The sequence below is a fragment of the Centroberyx affinis genome, unplaced genomic scaffold (genome assembly GCF_046629955.1).
Source record: "Centroberyx affinis isolate AG114_WGS23_722 - 3 ecotype Tasmania unplaced genomic scaffold, CSIRO-AGI_Caff_v1 ptg005751l_1, whole genome shotgun sequence".
Taxonomy (NCBI): domain Eukaryota; kingdom Metazoa; phylum Chordata; class Actinopteri; order Beryciformes; family Berycidae; genus Centroberyx; species Centroberyx affinis.
Window position 1 is genome coordinate 30,658 of NW_027282910.1, and position 16,218 is coordinate 46,875.

General features: G+C 40.7%; 1 protein-coding gene across 1 annotated transcript in view; it reads left to right on the forward strand.

Annotated features, from left to right (window-relative positions):
• LOC139667769 (low-density lipoprotein receptor-related protein 1B-like) overlaps window positions 1-8,250 on the forward strand; it is a gene marked incomplete at its 5' end in the record, with an annotated part of 38,488 nt that extends 30,238 nt beyond the window's left edge. Inside the window, 4 exons of the mRNA XM_071547258.1 lie at window positions 3,372-3,448; window positions 4,992-5,082; window positions 5,442-5,592; window positions 8,110-8,250. Coding sequence (XP_071403359.1) covers window positions 3,372-3,448; window positions 4,992-5,082; window positions 5,442-5,592; window positions 8,110-8,250 — 460 coding nt within the window. The remainder of the gene's footprint in view (window positions 1-3,371; window positions 3,449-4,991; window positions 5,083-5,441; window positions 5,593-8,109) is intronic.
• Window positions 8,251-16,218: the final 7,968 nt, after the last annotated feature.

A 16,218-nucleotide genomic window follows, 5' to 3' on the forward strand; every position in this document is an offset into this window, starting at 1 on the left:
ACACTAGGAATGAGTGTGAGTTCTCAGTGCATGTGGCAAGATGTCTAGTTGCATTGATGTACAGACAGCAATTTTACATCTGAGTCTGACTTTAAGGCAAAAATTAAAAAGATGTGAACATACTTTTTATCATATTTTGAACATGTGCATCATGATATAGCATACACTACATATTTTCTACGGCATATATGTATGCCTTTTTTCAAAACGTACATCTTGATACTGTATGCATATTTTATGACTTTTCTGCCATTTGCTAAACTCCTGGGAATTTTGCGAAAACAAACCTCTGAGATTATATACTCATATTTAAATAAATATAAATCTCCGGCATTGGTTGTCTCATTATAATTACATGCCTTATTTATCAAAGAAATTAACATCTCAGACACGAAACTGCTATAATAGATTATTCTCCTGCAGATGTTCTCTATAATTTGGCAGCTAAGACAATCCTGCAGTGGAGATGCTTGTGTGGGTTTTGGAGGACTGTAATTTGCTTAATGCAGACACAACTTCAGCTTACTCCAAGTTATTACTGAAGCTGCTGAAAGGGACCAAACAGTGTGTCAGTCTCCATTCATCAAGGAGCCAACAGTGCAACGATATACATTCTCTGGGTCCTTTTATCACTCCCAACACAATGTTTTGCAGCTGCACGTCAGGGTTCAAGAACCAACGTTGTGATGAGCTGGCCAACCCCTGCGATTACTTCTGTCAGAATGAGGGGATGTGCACAATAACAGCCCTTAACAAACCACGCTGCAAGTAGGTCCCTCTCAACTCTCCGGCTGCATCCAGAGCCCACTCGCCCCCTTTCGTCCACACCCCCACCCCCACTCCATCCGGCTCCATTTCAGCCCCACACCAGTGTACGGTCCTCTTGTCACAGTTCCGCCTTGTAGCAACTGATAATGTAATAACTGCCGGATGATGCAACGACCTGTAAAAATGTAAGAAAATGAGCCTTTACTGGGTTGAAAATGTAACAAAAACATTAACCGGCGATTATTACTTCATAAGGTCATGATCACATTAAATGCTTTTTTGGACAGATCTGCGCCTTTATTCCAGTCATCTTCATTGATTTGGTTTCCTCCAACCTATGTGCCTTGGCATTTTGGACGGAGTGTGTTTTGTGGCGCTGCTCTGGGCTCCAAGTTGAACATGTCAAATCTTTAACCACACTGCACATTATTGCATCCTCGGTTTCACAAGCTGAACAAGCCGGTCGAGCCGCTCCACTGTCAGGTGAAAATAGCCCTTTGAAAGAGGCACTAGGCTCTAGGCAGAGCTCTTGTAAGAGATGCTAAAAGTCTCAAAGCTCTGTTCTCCCTTGGAGGACGTCATGTACCCGCATCCTCCACCTCAGAATGGGCTCCTCATCCTCTTCTTCAAGAGCAAGCACTAAACTTTCTCTTATCCGTTTACATTTTCAATGTTATGTCCTTAGTTAAGGTTAGCTAGCTAAGTCTAATTAGTTAGCTTGCATTGTTGTCAAATTCTGTTTTGCCCTCTGACCTCTTGCTCTCTGGTACCAGCAACGCTCACAGCTGCGCCTTGCGTTTCAGCAGGAGGAAAAGCCTCTTATTTGATCACAGCCTTAGAGATGTAGCATATGTTTAAAGGATATGTTCAGCGATTTTGGATCGATATACAAGTTGTCTCTTACTTACCTGCAGTACTTGAACCCGCAGAGAATATTGACTCCTGAGTTAGCTGTCGGTTGAAATGGCAAGTCCCTGTTGCTAGGCCTCATGGTTTGTCAAAATATCTCCAAAAAAGCCAGTCTGTGAAAATGATATGGTGACCATCCAACATATTTATATTCACAGCCTGGAAAGTAGTGGCACTGCACCACTCAGTTGATAGTTTTCTACCAGACTCTGTTTACAATCTGACCCACAAACCCTTTTAGACTCATTGTTAGCAGCAAGAGGCTAGCAACAGGTTTCAACCAACAGCTGACTCTGGAGTCAATATTGTCTGCAGGTCCAAGTACTGCAGGTATGTAAGAGACAAATTATATATAGGTCCAAATTTGGCAATCTTATCCTTTAACTGATGATATAATAATATTGACTAATAATAAAATAACTCAAAAGATTAAGAAGACTGTAATGGCTCAAGTTATTGCATTATTAGTCAGTCCTATTATTACCTCATCAGTTAAAAATGTTACAACCCCTATAAAGTAATAATCACCAATTAATGTAATAATTTCTAATAATGTAATGTTATAACATTATCTGGCTATTTATTACATTAACAGGCTTTATTACATTTGTGACGCATTTAGAGCACCATTTTTGTTACATTTTGACCAGTTATTACATGATCCGGCAATTATTACATTATCAGTTGCTGCACGACTCCACTCTGTACCTTTACTGCCCCTCACTACCACCCATCCACCCATCCCATTCAGCCCTTGCCTGGCACGCAGGAAGCGGGGGGGACACTCAAAAGTGACACTGTGTGTGTGTGTGTGTGTGATGTGAGACTATGATGTGGGCATCAGTCTGCATCTGCAACCTCTGCATGATGGCAAGTTGAATATGGTCCTTGTTAGTTATTGATCGATGATGATGTGCGCGTCTTCTTGAAAAAGGTTGATATACTGTAACACCTTGTCAATGGTTGTTGTTTATTTTCCTCAACCTTACTACCGGCAATTGAGGATAAGATGAGAATTTATTTGTTAATTTCTTAAGGAATTACTGTTTTGGTGGTTTACGCTTCCCAAAGGAGACTCCCCGCTACCCACTGTCGCCCATTAAAATTCATGCTGGTTCTCGCTGTGACATTTCGTTCTGTGAGGGCGTGATTCATTTCCCGTATGTATGGGGGTGCATTCTTATTTATGATAGCCTGATTTCCCGATTCTTAGAGTGCATGTAATTTAGAGTAATTTCATTCTATCATCATCCAGTTGCACCCGCCAGATCATTCATGCTTTACGGACCCATCTGCGTCAATCATGTGAAATTGGATATCACCTCCTCTAACAAGGGTCATACATCACACCCATCGGACCCCATTCGAACGCAAATGAAATGACGACTTGTTGTCCCGCTGTCTTCATGTCTTTTTTCTCCCACTGAATATTCAACATGTTAATGTTCAGGAGCTGTTTATGGACACAGCATGTAAATATCTAGTGTATTTCCCTCCAGGTGGTATGTTGTTTGTGTTGGATCAAAGCACTCTGTAGAAAGACTGAAACGTCTGTATTGTAATGCATTGTGTAAGCCATGGTCGTGCTGTTCAGTTCAGTGTTGTGTGGTGGTTTCTCGGCAGTCTTTGATGCTAGGAGAAGGCTGCAGAGTGCTAACAGTGGTTGATTTACTCTCTCTGTTGACCTCCTTCAGATGTTCAGCCAATTGGGCAGGAACACAGTGTGAGAGGCCCGCCCCTAAGAGCAGCAGATCAGACAACACCAGTGGAGGTGAGTACAGCCACGTATTCAGGATTTCAAATTTGTCTGTATTTATGTGGAGATATAGTCAAAGATGTTTAATGGAGACATTTACAATTTTATTTAGTTTGAATGGTTACAGGTAAACTTTTAACCAGGCAGTTTCAGACTCTAGGAAACACATCACAACTGGACTTGGTCCTGATTGGCTCCCTTTCACTAAACAATTCATGAAATCCTTCCTATCAGGCCAGTTTGCATCATTTGAACTGGAATGCCTCCAGTCAGCACGTTTACCTCATTTGAATTAGAGGAGCTGGTGTTGCTGGCCAATCAGGGTCCAGTATTGTGAGGACTTACACTTCACATTCATTCAATACCCTTTTAACTAAACTACATTTATTTGCAAAAATTATGAAGAACATTATTCTTATCCTAAGCTGTAGTGGATTTGAACCTTGAAATTGTGAAACAAATACAGGGTTTTTCCAGGCCTCATTTGCTAGACTGGATTTAAAGATTTTTGTTACTGTTCAAAATTACCTAAGAGCAATAGTACCTTTTTATCACTTTAAACTTATTAGTGCTTTCTTTAATTTATTTTTAATCATACATGTTTATGACTTATTTATTGTATATTTATACTAGCTGCATTTACAGATTGCTGCTAAACAGAATTCTGTTGTACTTTACAATGACAATAAAGAAACTAAAGATGATGCATCCTGATAGTAGCTTGACACATCATTCTATAGCTTGAGATTATCTTCACAACAAATATAACATGTGAAAGGACAGTGGGTCTATGACTGTTGGAAATGTGTGGTCATTTGTGTACTGGTACAGAACAACCTTTGCTTCATACTTTTCCAAACTTTTTGTCTAATTGCCACACTTTGCCAGACCTGGAAATGGCCAAATATACAGTATGTTCCATACTTGTCTAGACTTCCGAGACCTGTGCAGGAACCCTTAAAATGAAAACCCACATAGCATATTGCCTCACCTCAGAGCTGGACCCAAGTCAGAGCCAGAAAAGCTACCTTGTGGGCAGCAGCACCCCTGAGGTTAGAAAAGGAAGCTTGTGGCTGGTGTTTTAAATTCAGTTGGGGAACAACTACCCAACTACTAAAGCAAAGTACTTTTCACTCCAGCTGCTTCTCTGTGGCTGACCATCGGCCAGCAGCAGAGGATTGTCAGAGCAAAGGGAGAAAACGTAGAACAAATTAAGCTACTCAAGGTCGATGGATGCTCCAAGAAAACGTCTTTATTGTTACAGAAAAACCGACCCGTTTCGGCAGAAAGCCTTCAAAGAGACAATGGATCTTAAATGCCATTCCAAAATGTTCATGTCAGTCAGAATAAAGGGAGATTTACATCCGCAGAGAAAAAGTGTGCAATCAGCCTGCCCCGGTGAATAAAGATGTTTTGTGGGGGTTTTTTTTAAAATATGGTCTTTTTTGCAAGATCTACACATCAGCTGTGGTTACACATAGCAATATCTGACCCCATCTCACCTCTCTCCCATCCCTACTCATCTCTCTACCCCATCTCTCCTCTGTCTGTGCCCTAGGGAGCATAGCTATCATTGTGCCTCTGGTCCTGCTGGTCATCTTGATTGTGACGGTGGTGGCGGGCGTTTTCATCTGCAGACGGAGGCAGAGGTAAGAAAAAAAATAAATAAAAAAAATCATAAAAAGCTCAAATAAACTGTGCACATAGGCTAGCCAGCCAGCAGATGTTGAGAAATCCAACGCTGCATTTCACAGCTTTGAAGATCAATAGATATCTTTGCCGTATAAATGAAAAGTTGTCAGTTTGAACAGATTGGGTGGAATGATTGCCCTCTGCAGTAGGCCTCTGATTAGAATTCAGCTTTATGGACTGCTCAGTCAAATTATGCACTCCAGGCGCGCTAGTTGGTGTGATGTTGTTTGTTGTGTGGAGCCGTGCGGCGGGCCGAGCGGTGCGGCGCGTGTCACGGTAATGACGGCTGGCTGTCCTCCACCTCCCGTCGCCCCAGGGGGAAACGCGTGCAGAGGCAGCCCATGACGAACGGAGGGATAAACGTGGAGATCGGCAACCCATCGTACAACATGTACGAAGTGGACCATGACAACCACGCCGACGCAGGCAGCCTGCTGAGACCCAACTTCACACTGGACCCTCATAAGGTTGGTCTGTCTACCTTATTAAGACAGGATAGAACTCCGCCGCTACTTTCACGGCAACCTGAAGCTTTACATCTGTCCAGGAATCAAGCTTGATGATTTGAGTCTACTTTTAGTTCTTTTTCTATCATATTGTGTGGGGAAAAAAACGAATATCTTCAGTTTCCATAGAAATTATTTGTTAGTTATTTGTGCTCTTGCAGATAGCAGTGGCACTCGAGTTCAGTGAGGAATGTTCACAATGCTGTCAAGCCATTTGTAGAGAAGTTAAAGGACAAATTTTTTTCCCACAGCGACACACCTGAAAAATGTTATGTTTGTCCTTCCACTACTAGGATAGAACCTTTTTAGCCAAGCCACTTTAGGAGGTGAAGATTGTTCATGTCAGGATACAAACATTTGCTTGGATTACTGCAATACAGTACACTGCAGGGGCCAAAGCATATTCAAAATGAACACATATATACTGTATGCATACATAGCAAAATCATCAGTGTTAATTTGACGCTGAAAGTGTTCAAATCAGCTCTTGAGGATGTGGGTACATGACAGTTCTATCAGTCCACACCCATCAGAGTTGATATAACACTTTTAAGACAGTTTTGAACAGCCGCCCCAGAGCCATATCAGCTCTATGAGTGAACAAACACTCCAGTCAACACTTGTCAAGTCCAAATAATTGTCACTGAAAAAACAACACTTATTAACACTGGAGAAATTGTTGTGTACCTTCCTTAATGTCCAGTGCTGTCTCATTTTTGGCTTAATTGTGTTTAAATGCAAGAATGCAATGACATCAACCAGCCCAACATCAACTAATAGAATACTATGTGCATGTTTTTGGTTGTTTTTGCTCCAATAACTGGGCAGATGTGGCACCTAGAGTTGGGATAAGCTAGGTTCTATCACATTACGATTTGTACGTTGTGTAAACCACAAGGTGATGTTTCATCTAGCTGCTGATTTATTCTGTACATAGACCTCAGCCCTGCACTAACACTCAGCATATCAAATGAATCATAACACCTTCACTGATGTTGTTATCTAGCTCACCCGCTGGAGCTTCAAGCCTAATGCTATTGCTTCTTGCCCTGCCAACTTTGACATCTGCTATTGTCAGTCCAATCTGGCTGTATTTTCAAGAGACTCGCCGGCTTGAATCTTAACTAGTTTCTCGTATTCCGCTATCTCCTCCTCATGTGAACAGAAGTGTTCCAGCCCGATTTCCCTGTTTGAACCTGTTGAAACTATTACAGTTTCCATTTCCTATTAAAGATTAGTCACGTAACCGACAATGGGATCGATGGTAAATGACTGTGTACACATGTGGATGTGTTTTATTATTCAGTGCATGGCATTGTTCGTTGTAGTCAAATTTACCTCGGTATGATGAACAGAGGCGGTGCTTGTTTTGTTGCAGGGCTGGTGTGTAAAATCCACTGACTCTCGCGCCTTGGGTATACATGCTGTGCCTAAGGAGGTTATCCCTGGACAGGTGAATTTTCCAAATTTACCCCATATTTAATTGATTAAGACAAGGTTAATGCCTACGTACTCCTACATAGGGTATACAGGACATAGCAGTGTGCGCTGGGAAGTAGAAAACATTTTGACGTTGATACGATGGCCTGTACCAACGCTAAAAACCTGTGTAAATTTAGCACCAAAATGAAAGTTGAGATGAAGTCCATAGTTGTCCATAACTGCTCGTTTTGTGAAATCTGGACCTAAATATCTTTCCAATATCATTTCAAAACAGTTGCCAAAGAAAGATGTTTTAATGTATTTTTTTACTAGGGATGGGACGATAATCTTATCTCACGGTACGAGATGCAATGCGATATGGGGTTCACGATTCAATACAACCACGATATGATGTAATAAATAAACCTTCAATCACAACAAAGTCTGACTGTGCAGAATTCTGTTTATTTCTGAGCCACAAATCTTTCTAGCGATGGCATTGTCTTGCTAGAATGTAAACAACAATTTAAAAATGGCATTCCAAAGTGACAATAATATAATTTGGATGGAGAGCTTGTGAAATTGTGATGGTCAAGCGTCTCATTTGTGATTACTACAGCAGAATAAAATGGAGCTAATATCGTGATTCATTTTTCTGCCCCGCGATACATCTTGTCACATTATGTATTGAATTTAATTATATCGTCCCGTCCCTATTTTTACCATGCCATGAAATCACAATGTGAAAATTCAGTTCATGTTAAACCACCTGCTGCTCGTCGCCGTTTGTCAAATGCTTGCGGGGTAATAAATTCCACTAATATGCATGGGCCATTTTCTTTTCTTGCCTCTGCATTGCTTCAGCTGTAGCACAACTCAGATTTGCTTGCCTGTTTATTCTCTCAACATCTGAATGTAGAGCATTCCCCACTCAGCCGAGACATAATCGCAGCGACCTTTCCCGTAAGATGATAACTGTTCTGAAGTCATCTAGGCAAATACTAAAGTCTCTTCTCTTCCCTCTCCGTGCTTCCTTCCTTTTCTCCTCCTGTGCAGCCCATGAACTACTCCAACCCAGTGTATGCAAAGATCTATATGGATGGACAGAACTGTCGGAAGCCAGTCATCAATATTGACGAGAGGAGAGAGCTACTCCCAAAGAAACTAGAGGGGACAATTCATGAAACCGCCGCATAGCCTGACTTTACACTTTCTACTCCTTTTTTACCACAATGTACAAATGTATAAAACGGAAACGGAAACAAGAATTTTCTATTTCCTATCAGGCTCTTGGTTAGGTTTTATTGGTTTAGCATCAGCATAATGTCCTTGTTTGTGTACTGAACAGTTTTTTTTTTTTTTTTTTTTTTTCCGTTCTTTGTTTGCTTTCTAATGTTTGTCAAACATTAGTTTTACAGCGCTATATACTGTGTGACATTGAAGTAAAAGCTGCTGAGTTACAAAAAAACTTTATTAACACCAGAATCCACACTTGTGCACAGTTTAAACCTTAAGATGCAGTGCTCAAACCTGTACCTGTACCTGTCTCTTTGAGCGGAAACAGACATGAAGGTGACACCAAGGTGACGGAACGCAGGTTTGGCTCAATTTTCTGAACAACATATAAGTATCTTAGAGAATAGTTATGTGGTTTATTTCTGATAGAAGCAATTTTTTGTTTTTTTATTTGCACACATCACGTAATGTACGGATCATATTATAGCTTCACAACTGAGCAGTGGAGCTTGATGTCTTTACGTTTTTTTTTTCGTCTCGGGACGCGATGGATCGACTTCGACTGGATTTCTGGTGAAGGCCGTCATCTCAACACGCTCCTTTCTCCACATAGTATCTAATTCCATAGGTGTCCAGTCTTTCCTGTGTTCCTTTACATCTGTTTTCCATTTCCACGGATTTCAGTTCTGCTCTGTTACGACAGTAGAACCCCGTACAAACTTGTGCTTTGGAGAAAGAGATTGAAGCCCACCTTGAATGTTCTGAGATCCACAATCCCAGATCCCGTACTGTACACTGAAACGACAGATACTGAATACCATATTTTTCTAGGTCTCGTGTGTCAGCAGACGGCTTAAGGATGTAGACGAGGAAGAGATTTACCACAGCTACACAAAAAGGTTATCGAGAGAGTTATTATAAAAACACATCTGTTACTTCGGAAAAGGAAGACGATAAATATAAGAAATTTTATAATTTTGTATTTGATTTGTATGTTGTTTCGCTGCTTGTATTTTGAAGAAATGTATTAAATGTAAGTAATTTTTATATAAAATGTAAATCGATATCGAATAAAGGGGGCTTATTTCCACTTCAAGTGTCCCTTTCAGTTGAATTTGGGCCACGGCAGGTCACCACACACCTTGAACATGATCTAGTTGCTATTGTACAGTAGTACTTCAAAGCAGTTTAATCATAAGGTGTCATCAATAAATGTAATTCACTATCCACCTATGATAGATGTGTTGGAAAAGTGCAGGCACAGCCCTAACTGCCTGTCCAGCCAGTGATCAAAGTGGCAGAGATGTTATATTTTCAGGGTTCACATGGCCACTGACCTAACAAGTCAATCAACAGTGTGAGTCATCTTACCTGCTGTGTAAAGGGGGCAGATGATGGGGGATTATTGCCCTCCCAGTGTGTGCAGGAAGGCCAAGAGCATTCATTACCTGGTGGGGACACGGCATCAGCGCCACCCACTGAATGATAATTCAGTTTCTATTCACTTTCCTCACAATGGCTGTCTCTCCATCCCTCGGCACTTCACCTCCCGCCTCACCATGGCAACCGGAGGAGGCGGCGGCGCTCCTGCCCTTTCTCAGTCTTTCTCTGCTGTCTGTGCTATCTGCCGGATCTGCCGGTCCTCCCGGCCCATCACACCACATTTTGATGATGGCACCAAATAGGTGTCTGTGGTCTCCAGCTTCCTGCCTTGTCCTCTGCAGTGAACCTTTGTAGGAACAAGCAAATAGTAAACATGTTGTCCCCCACCAGTGATGTAGTTCCACCCTTGGGTCAGTCAGTGATTGCTGAGTGTATTTGAAATATGAGTGAAATTGTATAAGCATTTTCGTATGGGACAATGAAAGAACAGATTGACCATATATTTATTTTGCCTACTCTCCTCAGAATTAGGCTTACAAGTTATATCTTGAAATGTAGTAACTGTAATTGTCCTGTTTTTACTCAACACAGTACAAAATATAAGAACTACAATACACAATAAATACAATCCGTACATTACACAATGTACACTACAATACAATTTATAATACAATATACAATATAACATACAACACCAGGAGCATGAGTGTTATGAATAATATAAATGCTAAATGATAAGTGATATATGGTATTGCACAGTAGGTAAGTGGTAATATGATATAAGTAGTCAACACTGATGGCACAGTAACAGCAGTCCAACAACAGCAGTACAATAACTACAGTGTCTTGTAGTTAGAGGTTTGCCCAAAAATTCTCCATTGACTCTCACTTCAACACATCAACCCAGTCTGATGTCTCCAAGTGTGTAGCATGTGTAGACTATTATGTTACCTATGATAACTTTAACTGTATTGCTTTACCACTGAGTCCCCATTCATTGTCCCCCACATTGTATGAAAACTTTAACTGTATGACCTGCTTTACCACTGAGTCCCCATTCATTGTCAATGCCGCCCCCTAGCGGCACAAAGTCAACGTTACAGTGTGACTAACAAACAAACAAACGAACTAATGGATGGAGCCCAATCCATAGTCCCCCCTTTGGTGGGGGACAATGAAGAAGCCAGCCAGAAATCTGCCATGATAATACAAGGCAGTCATGTTCCAACCTGTAGGCCTAGTTCACCTGGAAACTTGAAATGACAGAAATATATATACTAATAATAACTCAAGTTCATCAAAGATGAGTTATTTTAGCTTGGTAATTAATTAAAATAAGCTGCAAAAATAAATACAAGTAAAAAGTATGTTTTTTTCCTGCCCCATAGCACCAAATGACCATATTATATCTGCAGGGGGGTTGATAGGGTTGTTGATCAATACCAATGAGCAATGATTACTTCAGCAGCTGCTGAGATTTCTGGCTTTCAAAACTCATTTTCACACTCCTAATCCCACCCAACATACACACTTACTGCCATTTTCAGCTGACAACGATGGAGGACAGTGGTGACATCTAATGACATTTAATCTACGAAGGCTAGAAAGTCTCATTCTCAAGCCAAAAAACAAATCACAAAGTGGTATTATTATACCTGTATTTAGCTTGGTGATATATTACCTCTTCACTAGATGTTGGATCTTGGCTCTAATAAGCTATCTTACTCCTCTCTATTGTGAAAAATTTACATTATTATTTATGTCCATTATAGACTACCATACACTGTCAGAGACCTGTCAATGTTGTTGTAATTCCTACTGGTCACAGATAGAGCTCAATAAGTCATAGATTACTTAATGTCACACAAATTAATAAAGGGCAGTGATTTATATATAACTCTTAACAATGTCTCTCATTTCTGATCTTGAGAACAGCAATACTGTCCACCAAAACTGAAGATTGAGTCTTACACATTGATAAACAATAGAAAGGCTGTTAAACTCCAGTCTGTGGCCTGTCCAGCATTAATGTCTGCATCCACTGCAGCCTGTTGACTAACTGCTACCAGCCCATATGGTGCAAAATCAAGAGTGCAAAAGAGGGCAAAACACAAACAGGCAAAAACCATTATGATTAACTAAACGTTTTGAGAGACAATCATTATGAACTCAGTCCATTAATGGGGGGAGGCTTTCATGGACACCAAACCAATTAAACTGTGAGTGTAGTAGATTTTGTGTGGAACTGATATACTATATCAGCTGATAGTTTACTGTACTGGAAAACAAAATGGGGTTACAATTCACAAATTTCTCTCATTATCAGAGTAGAGCAAAATGTAAATTTGGCACAGCTGAGCTGGTTGCTACCAACTAACCCATCATTTATTTAAATTTTGTTGAATATCTGTTGGTCTAATTGTTCAATTTACTTGCAATTGAGATTAGTGAAAACTCAGTAACCTATTTCTATAACAGTCAGTAGTTACAGAAAGCACTTTTATCTATCTATCTATCTATCTATCTATCTTTCTATTTTTTTCAACAACTTACCTGCTGCATCAACAATGCAAGTGTGTTTCTTTATGCAGATGATTCTACACTGTATCATGCTGCTCGTTCATGCAACAAACTCAATCAAGTCTTGTCAAGTAAGCTGCACATGGTATCAGTATGTACGATCACATGTTCTGGGTCAAGTCTCTCAGTCTTTAATTTGAATTTTAATTCAATATTTATTTTTTGCTCATGCTGTACAGCTCATGACACATTTAATGTCATATAGATAACATACTGAACAATAATAGGTTTCAGTGCCAGCTTGTACTGTGACTTAGAGGTATTTTTGTATTCTTTTTTTCATGGTATTTTTCCAGTGTTTTCTTTTATGTAATGTGATGTGTAGACTCCGGGAATACTACAGTAGCTGATTCCAATAGCATCAGCTAATGGGGATCCACTACAGATAGAGTAAGCACTATGCCTTCAATTCCAAGAATGTTTTATAGGGTTTCATCATTTCATATTTAAAACATAGAGGATCCAGTCTCTAAAAGTGTTATCATTTTGACTTTACTATCCTCTGAGAAGTGCCATGTCTACTGTAAAGCTTTACTATGAGGTGCTATAGTCTAAAGCGTTAATGGATAAATCAGATGATAAATTCAGTATGGGGAAATCATATAGCACATAAATGAGGGGGAACATTGTCCTTCAGATACTGAGACTGCTGCAGAGATGCTGTAGTTCGGTCCACCAAAATAAACACTCTGGCTGGAGCGTTGCGTTCCAGTTGTAGTAACCTTGCCTAACACCACACAAAAAGTCTTCAACTAATGAAGACCTCCTGCTCAGCGGCACTATAACTCAGCTGTACTGGAAGAAGTGTGGAAAGTGCTGCCTGGCCCACTTGCTTGGCCCCTAAAGTGCATCAAAAGAAGAGAAAAACAGAAATTTGGAAAAAACTCCAGAACGCAGAGAATGCCTGGCGCTCCCCTCCCCTCACCTTGGCTATTGATTTATTGTCTCTTTTCCACTTAGCAAGCATCACCATCCTCCTGCATAAACATCAGAAAAACCCAGAGGACTCATCCCCCGGACAGAATCAATAACAGCAGGAGTCGTATTCACATTATAAACAACAGGTCCCGCATACTCATGCCACCGCCTGCGCCGAGGAAGGCTGCTTATCAATCCCAGAGCCATGAGAGAGGGAGAGAGACAGAGAGAAAGACAGAGAGAGAGAGAGAGAGAGACTGTAAGAAGGAGAGAGGGAGAACCAAGCTGTAGGCATGGAAACAACTGCCTCCAGTCAGCGTAATAACATCTCAATAGCCACAGCTGCGGTTTGAGTTATTCACTGTGGTTTCTCAGAACAGGTGATACCAACCCCTGAGATGAATTATGGGGAAATTACACTCAGTCACGGGCAATTAATCGATATCACTATCTGTTTTAGATGCAATGCGTGGATGTTTTCTTCTCCTGCGTCCAGCAAAAGTGTGAGTGAAAAACGTCCGGCCAACAGTTTTTTTCTGATTCCCAACAACAACCACTAATCGCTGCTTGACATTTGAAGCCTCGACACTAGAAAGGCCAGTGGATTTCGGGGTCAAAGAAAAGGTCAGCGCACCATCAGTTGAAGGGGGGCAAATCAAATTATTATAATAAAATTACAAATTATTTTTACAGAAAGTGGGTCCAGGAAAAGTCATGGAGGGACATTTTGCGAATGGAGATATTTCGGTTCGAAAAATTAAATCAGCCGCCCGCCAGCTGACCATGACTTGGCCTTTCCAGTGTTAATGAACATCCAGTAATCAATAAAATGAGAAGACCTTCGAGCAGTATGGTCACATCTGTTAGCACTTGTCCAATATTTTTTATGTCTGAAAATGAAAAAAAATCCTTTGGTGTTAAGTGTCAAGTAACAACCCACATAACTCTAATGTCATAATCTACTACTTTTTCATATAAGTAAATGTCAGTTTTGCTCATATCTGTCAGCAATTGATACCATAGAAGCAGAGTAGGGGTTTCTGGCACAACTTCACCTACTTCCAAGGTGCATGGAGAAGGGAAAAAGGTGTAAAAGGGTCAAAACTCCAGCAACACTTGTAGTATATAGAACAAATGTATTGTTAGACCTAACAATAAAGTCTAACAATAAAGTTGTTCTATATACAAGTGTTGCTGGACTTTTGACCTTTTTAGCAATTGATACCATTCAATAGTGATTCAAAGCAACAACAGCGGTTTGTTTCGAATAAATATAAGAAGGCAGAAGAAATATAATATGCTGCAGTCTACTTTGAGTGTCTTTATTACTACAGTATGTTGTCGCCAGGGTCGACAAAACTCCAAAGTATTGACTGCTTATCACCAAATGTGTTGCCAAAATCAAGAAAAACAAGAATCTCATGGATTATCACTTAATATTTAAAAACTAACAATCAATAACTACTATGGGAACTACTATGTGGCCCAAATGTTTTACAGTGACATGTACATTATGTCTGTCTCATGTTGTTAAACATTACAATGCACACTAAACAGCGGAAGCCAAGACCAAAAAGTCCCATTCAGCTGAAGTCATATATCTGGCTGTGTGTGTGTGTGTGTGTGTGTGTGGGGGGGGGGGGGTTGAGGTTGGATGTGCTGACCTTGTAGAAGTGGTTTGGAAATCACGGGTAACGAATTATATCATCTACACGGTTCATGAATCTGTTTTATTACCAAGCTTTTTGGAAATAGCCTGCGCTCTGTCCTAGAAAGGGCTGTAAAACACACCGCAATGCTTTACTACCCTCTCCAATTTATCTGATTTTTTTAAAGCTTGTTTACCAAAAGGATGGATCTTTTGTTCGGAGGTGTTGGTCAACAAGTCGTCTTATTTGCATGCAGCGGAGACGGCCTTAAGTGGAGGATGTTCTGTGTGCTCGCAAACCTTGACTAATGACCGGATTAAGGGGGGAAACGGGTCTGAATTGTAATCCCCCGCGATGAAAGCCGGACTTCTGGTAAGCTTGGCAAATAAATCTGTGGGAGGGTCCGCTCAGTGTCGCTCTTTCATCGGCCTGTTTTTGTGTTTCCGCGACAATTCTGCTCCCGGCCCTTGATCGCCGCGGTGAGGATACGGCTTTGTTTACTGCATGCTGATAGGGTGTCGCAAATTGCAACACCTTAATTCTGACCCTCTCTCTCACACACGCTGACTGCCATTTTCTCAAATAATGATAAACTTTATTTAAATAGCACTTAGCGGAAAAACAGAGTGTACAGAGTGCTTTGCGGTGAGTGAGACAAAGAAGGCACAAAAGACAAACGGTAATAGCAAACAAATGGCAACAAGATGAGATTACAAACAAGAAAAACAATGCAGTAAATGAAGGAAGGGTTGATGGACTAATCCGCCTTTATATAATCCAGTTACTCCTGCAATTTGGTTTTGGTTGGACACATGTAAACGTCATAATGGGTTAGAATAACCTGGTAAACTCATACTGTGATTATGAGAAACCTGGTTAAGATTCCTGGCTTACTCCCATATTAAACAGGTTACTGTGGCATGGAAACATCTTACTGCTCTCACTGTTGGTTTTCTGCATCTGTGCAAACTCAGACTCGCACAGCATTATGGGAACATTTTCAAAATCATGTTGGTGAGCAGAACTTACTGTTACTATCACTGTCACTAGATCATCATTCATTTCCCCCTGTATTAGAAGCAACCTAATATTGTTCAGTTTATTCATGGCAACAGAAGCATCAAAGGTTCATATAAACAATTTATCCCCAATCAGATCTTAATGGGTCAGAGGGTGGCAGGTAGCCGGGTTCCACATGTGTAAATAGCCACTGTCTCTACTGTGTCTCAGATGTATTGCATTAGAGAGGGGGGAGTCTATATAGAAAGAAAGAGCGGAGCGTTCCCTCCCCATTACCACAACATAGCCTGTGGGTGGGAAATGAGAGAGGTGGGCTGGAACAGAGGTGCTGGTTTACCTTGTTTGTTCTGATAGCAGATATGCATGGCTGGAGGGACTG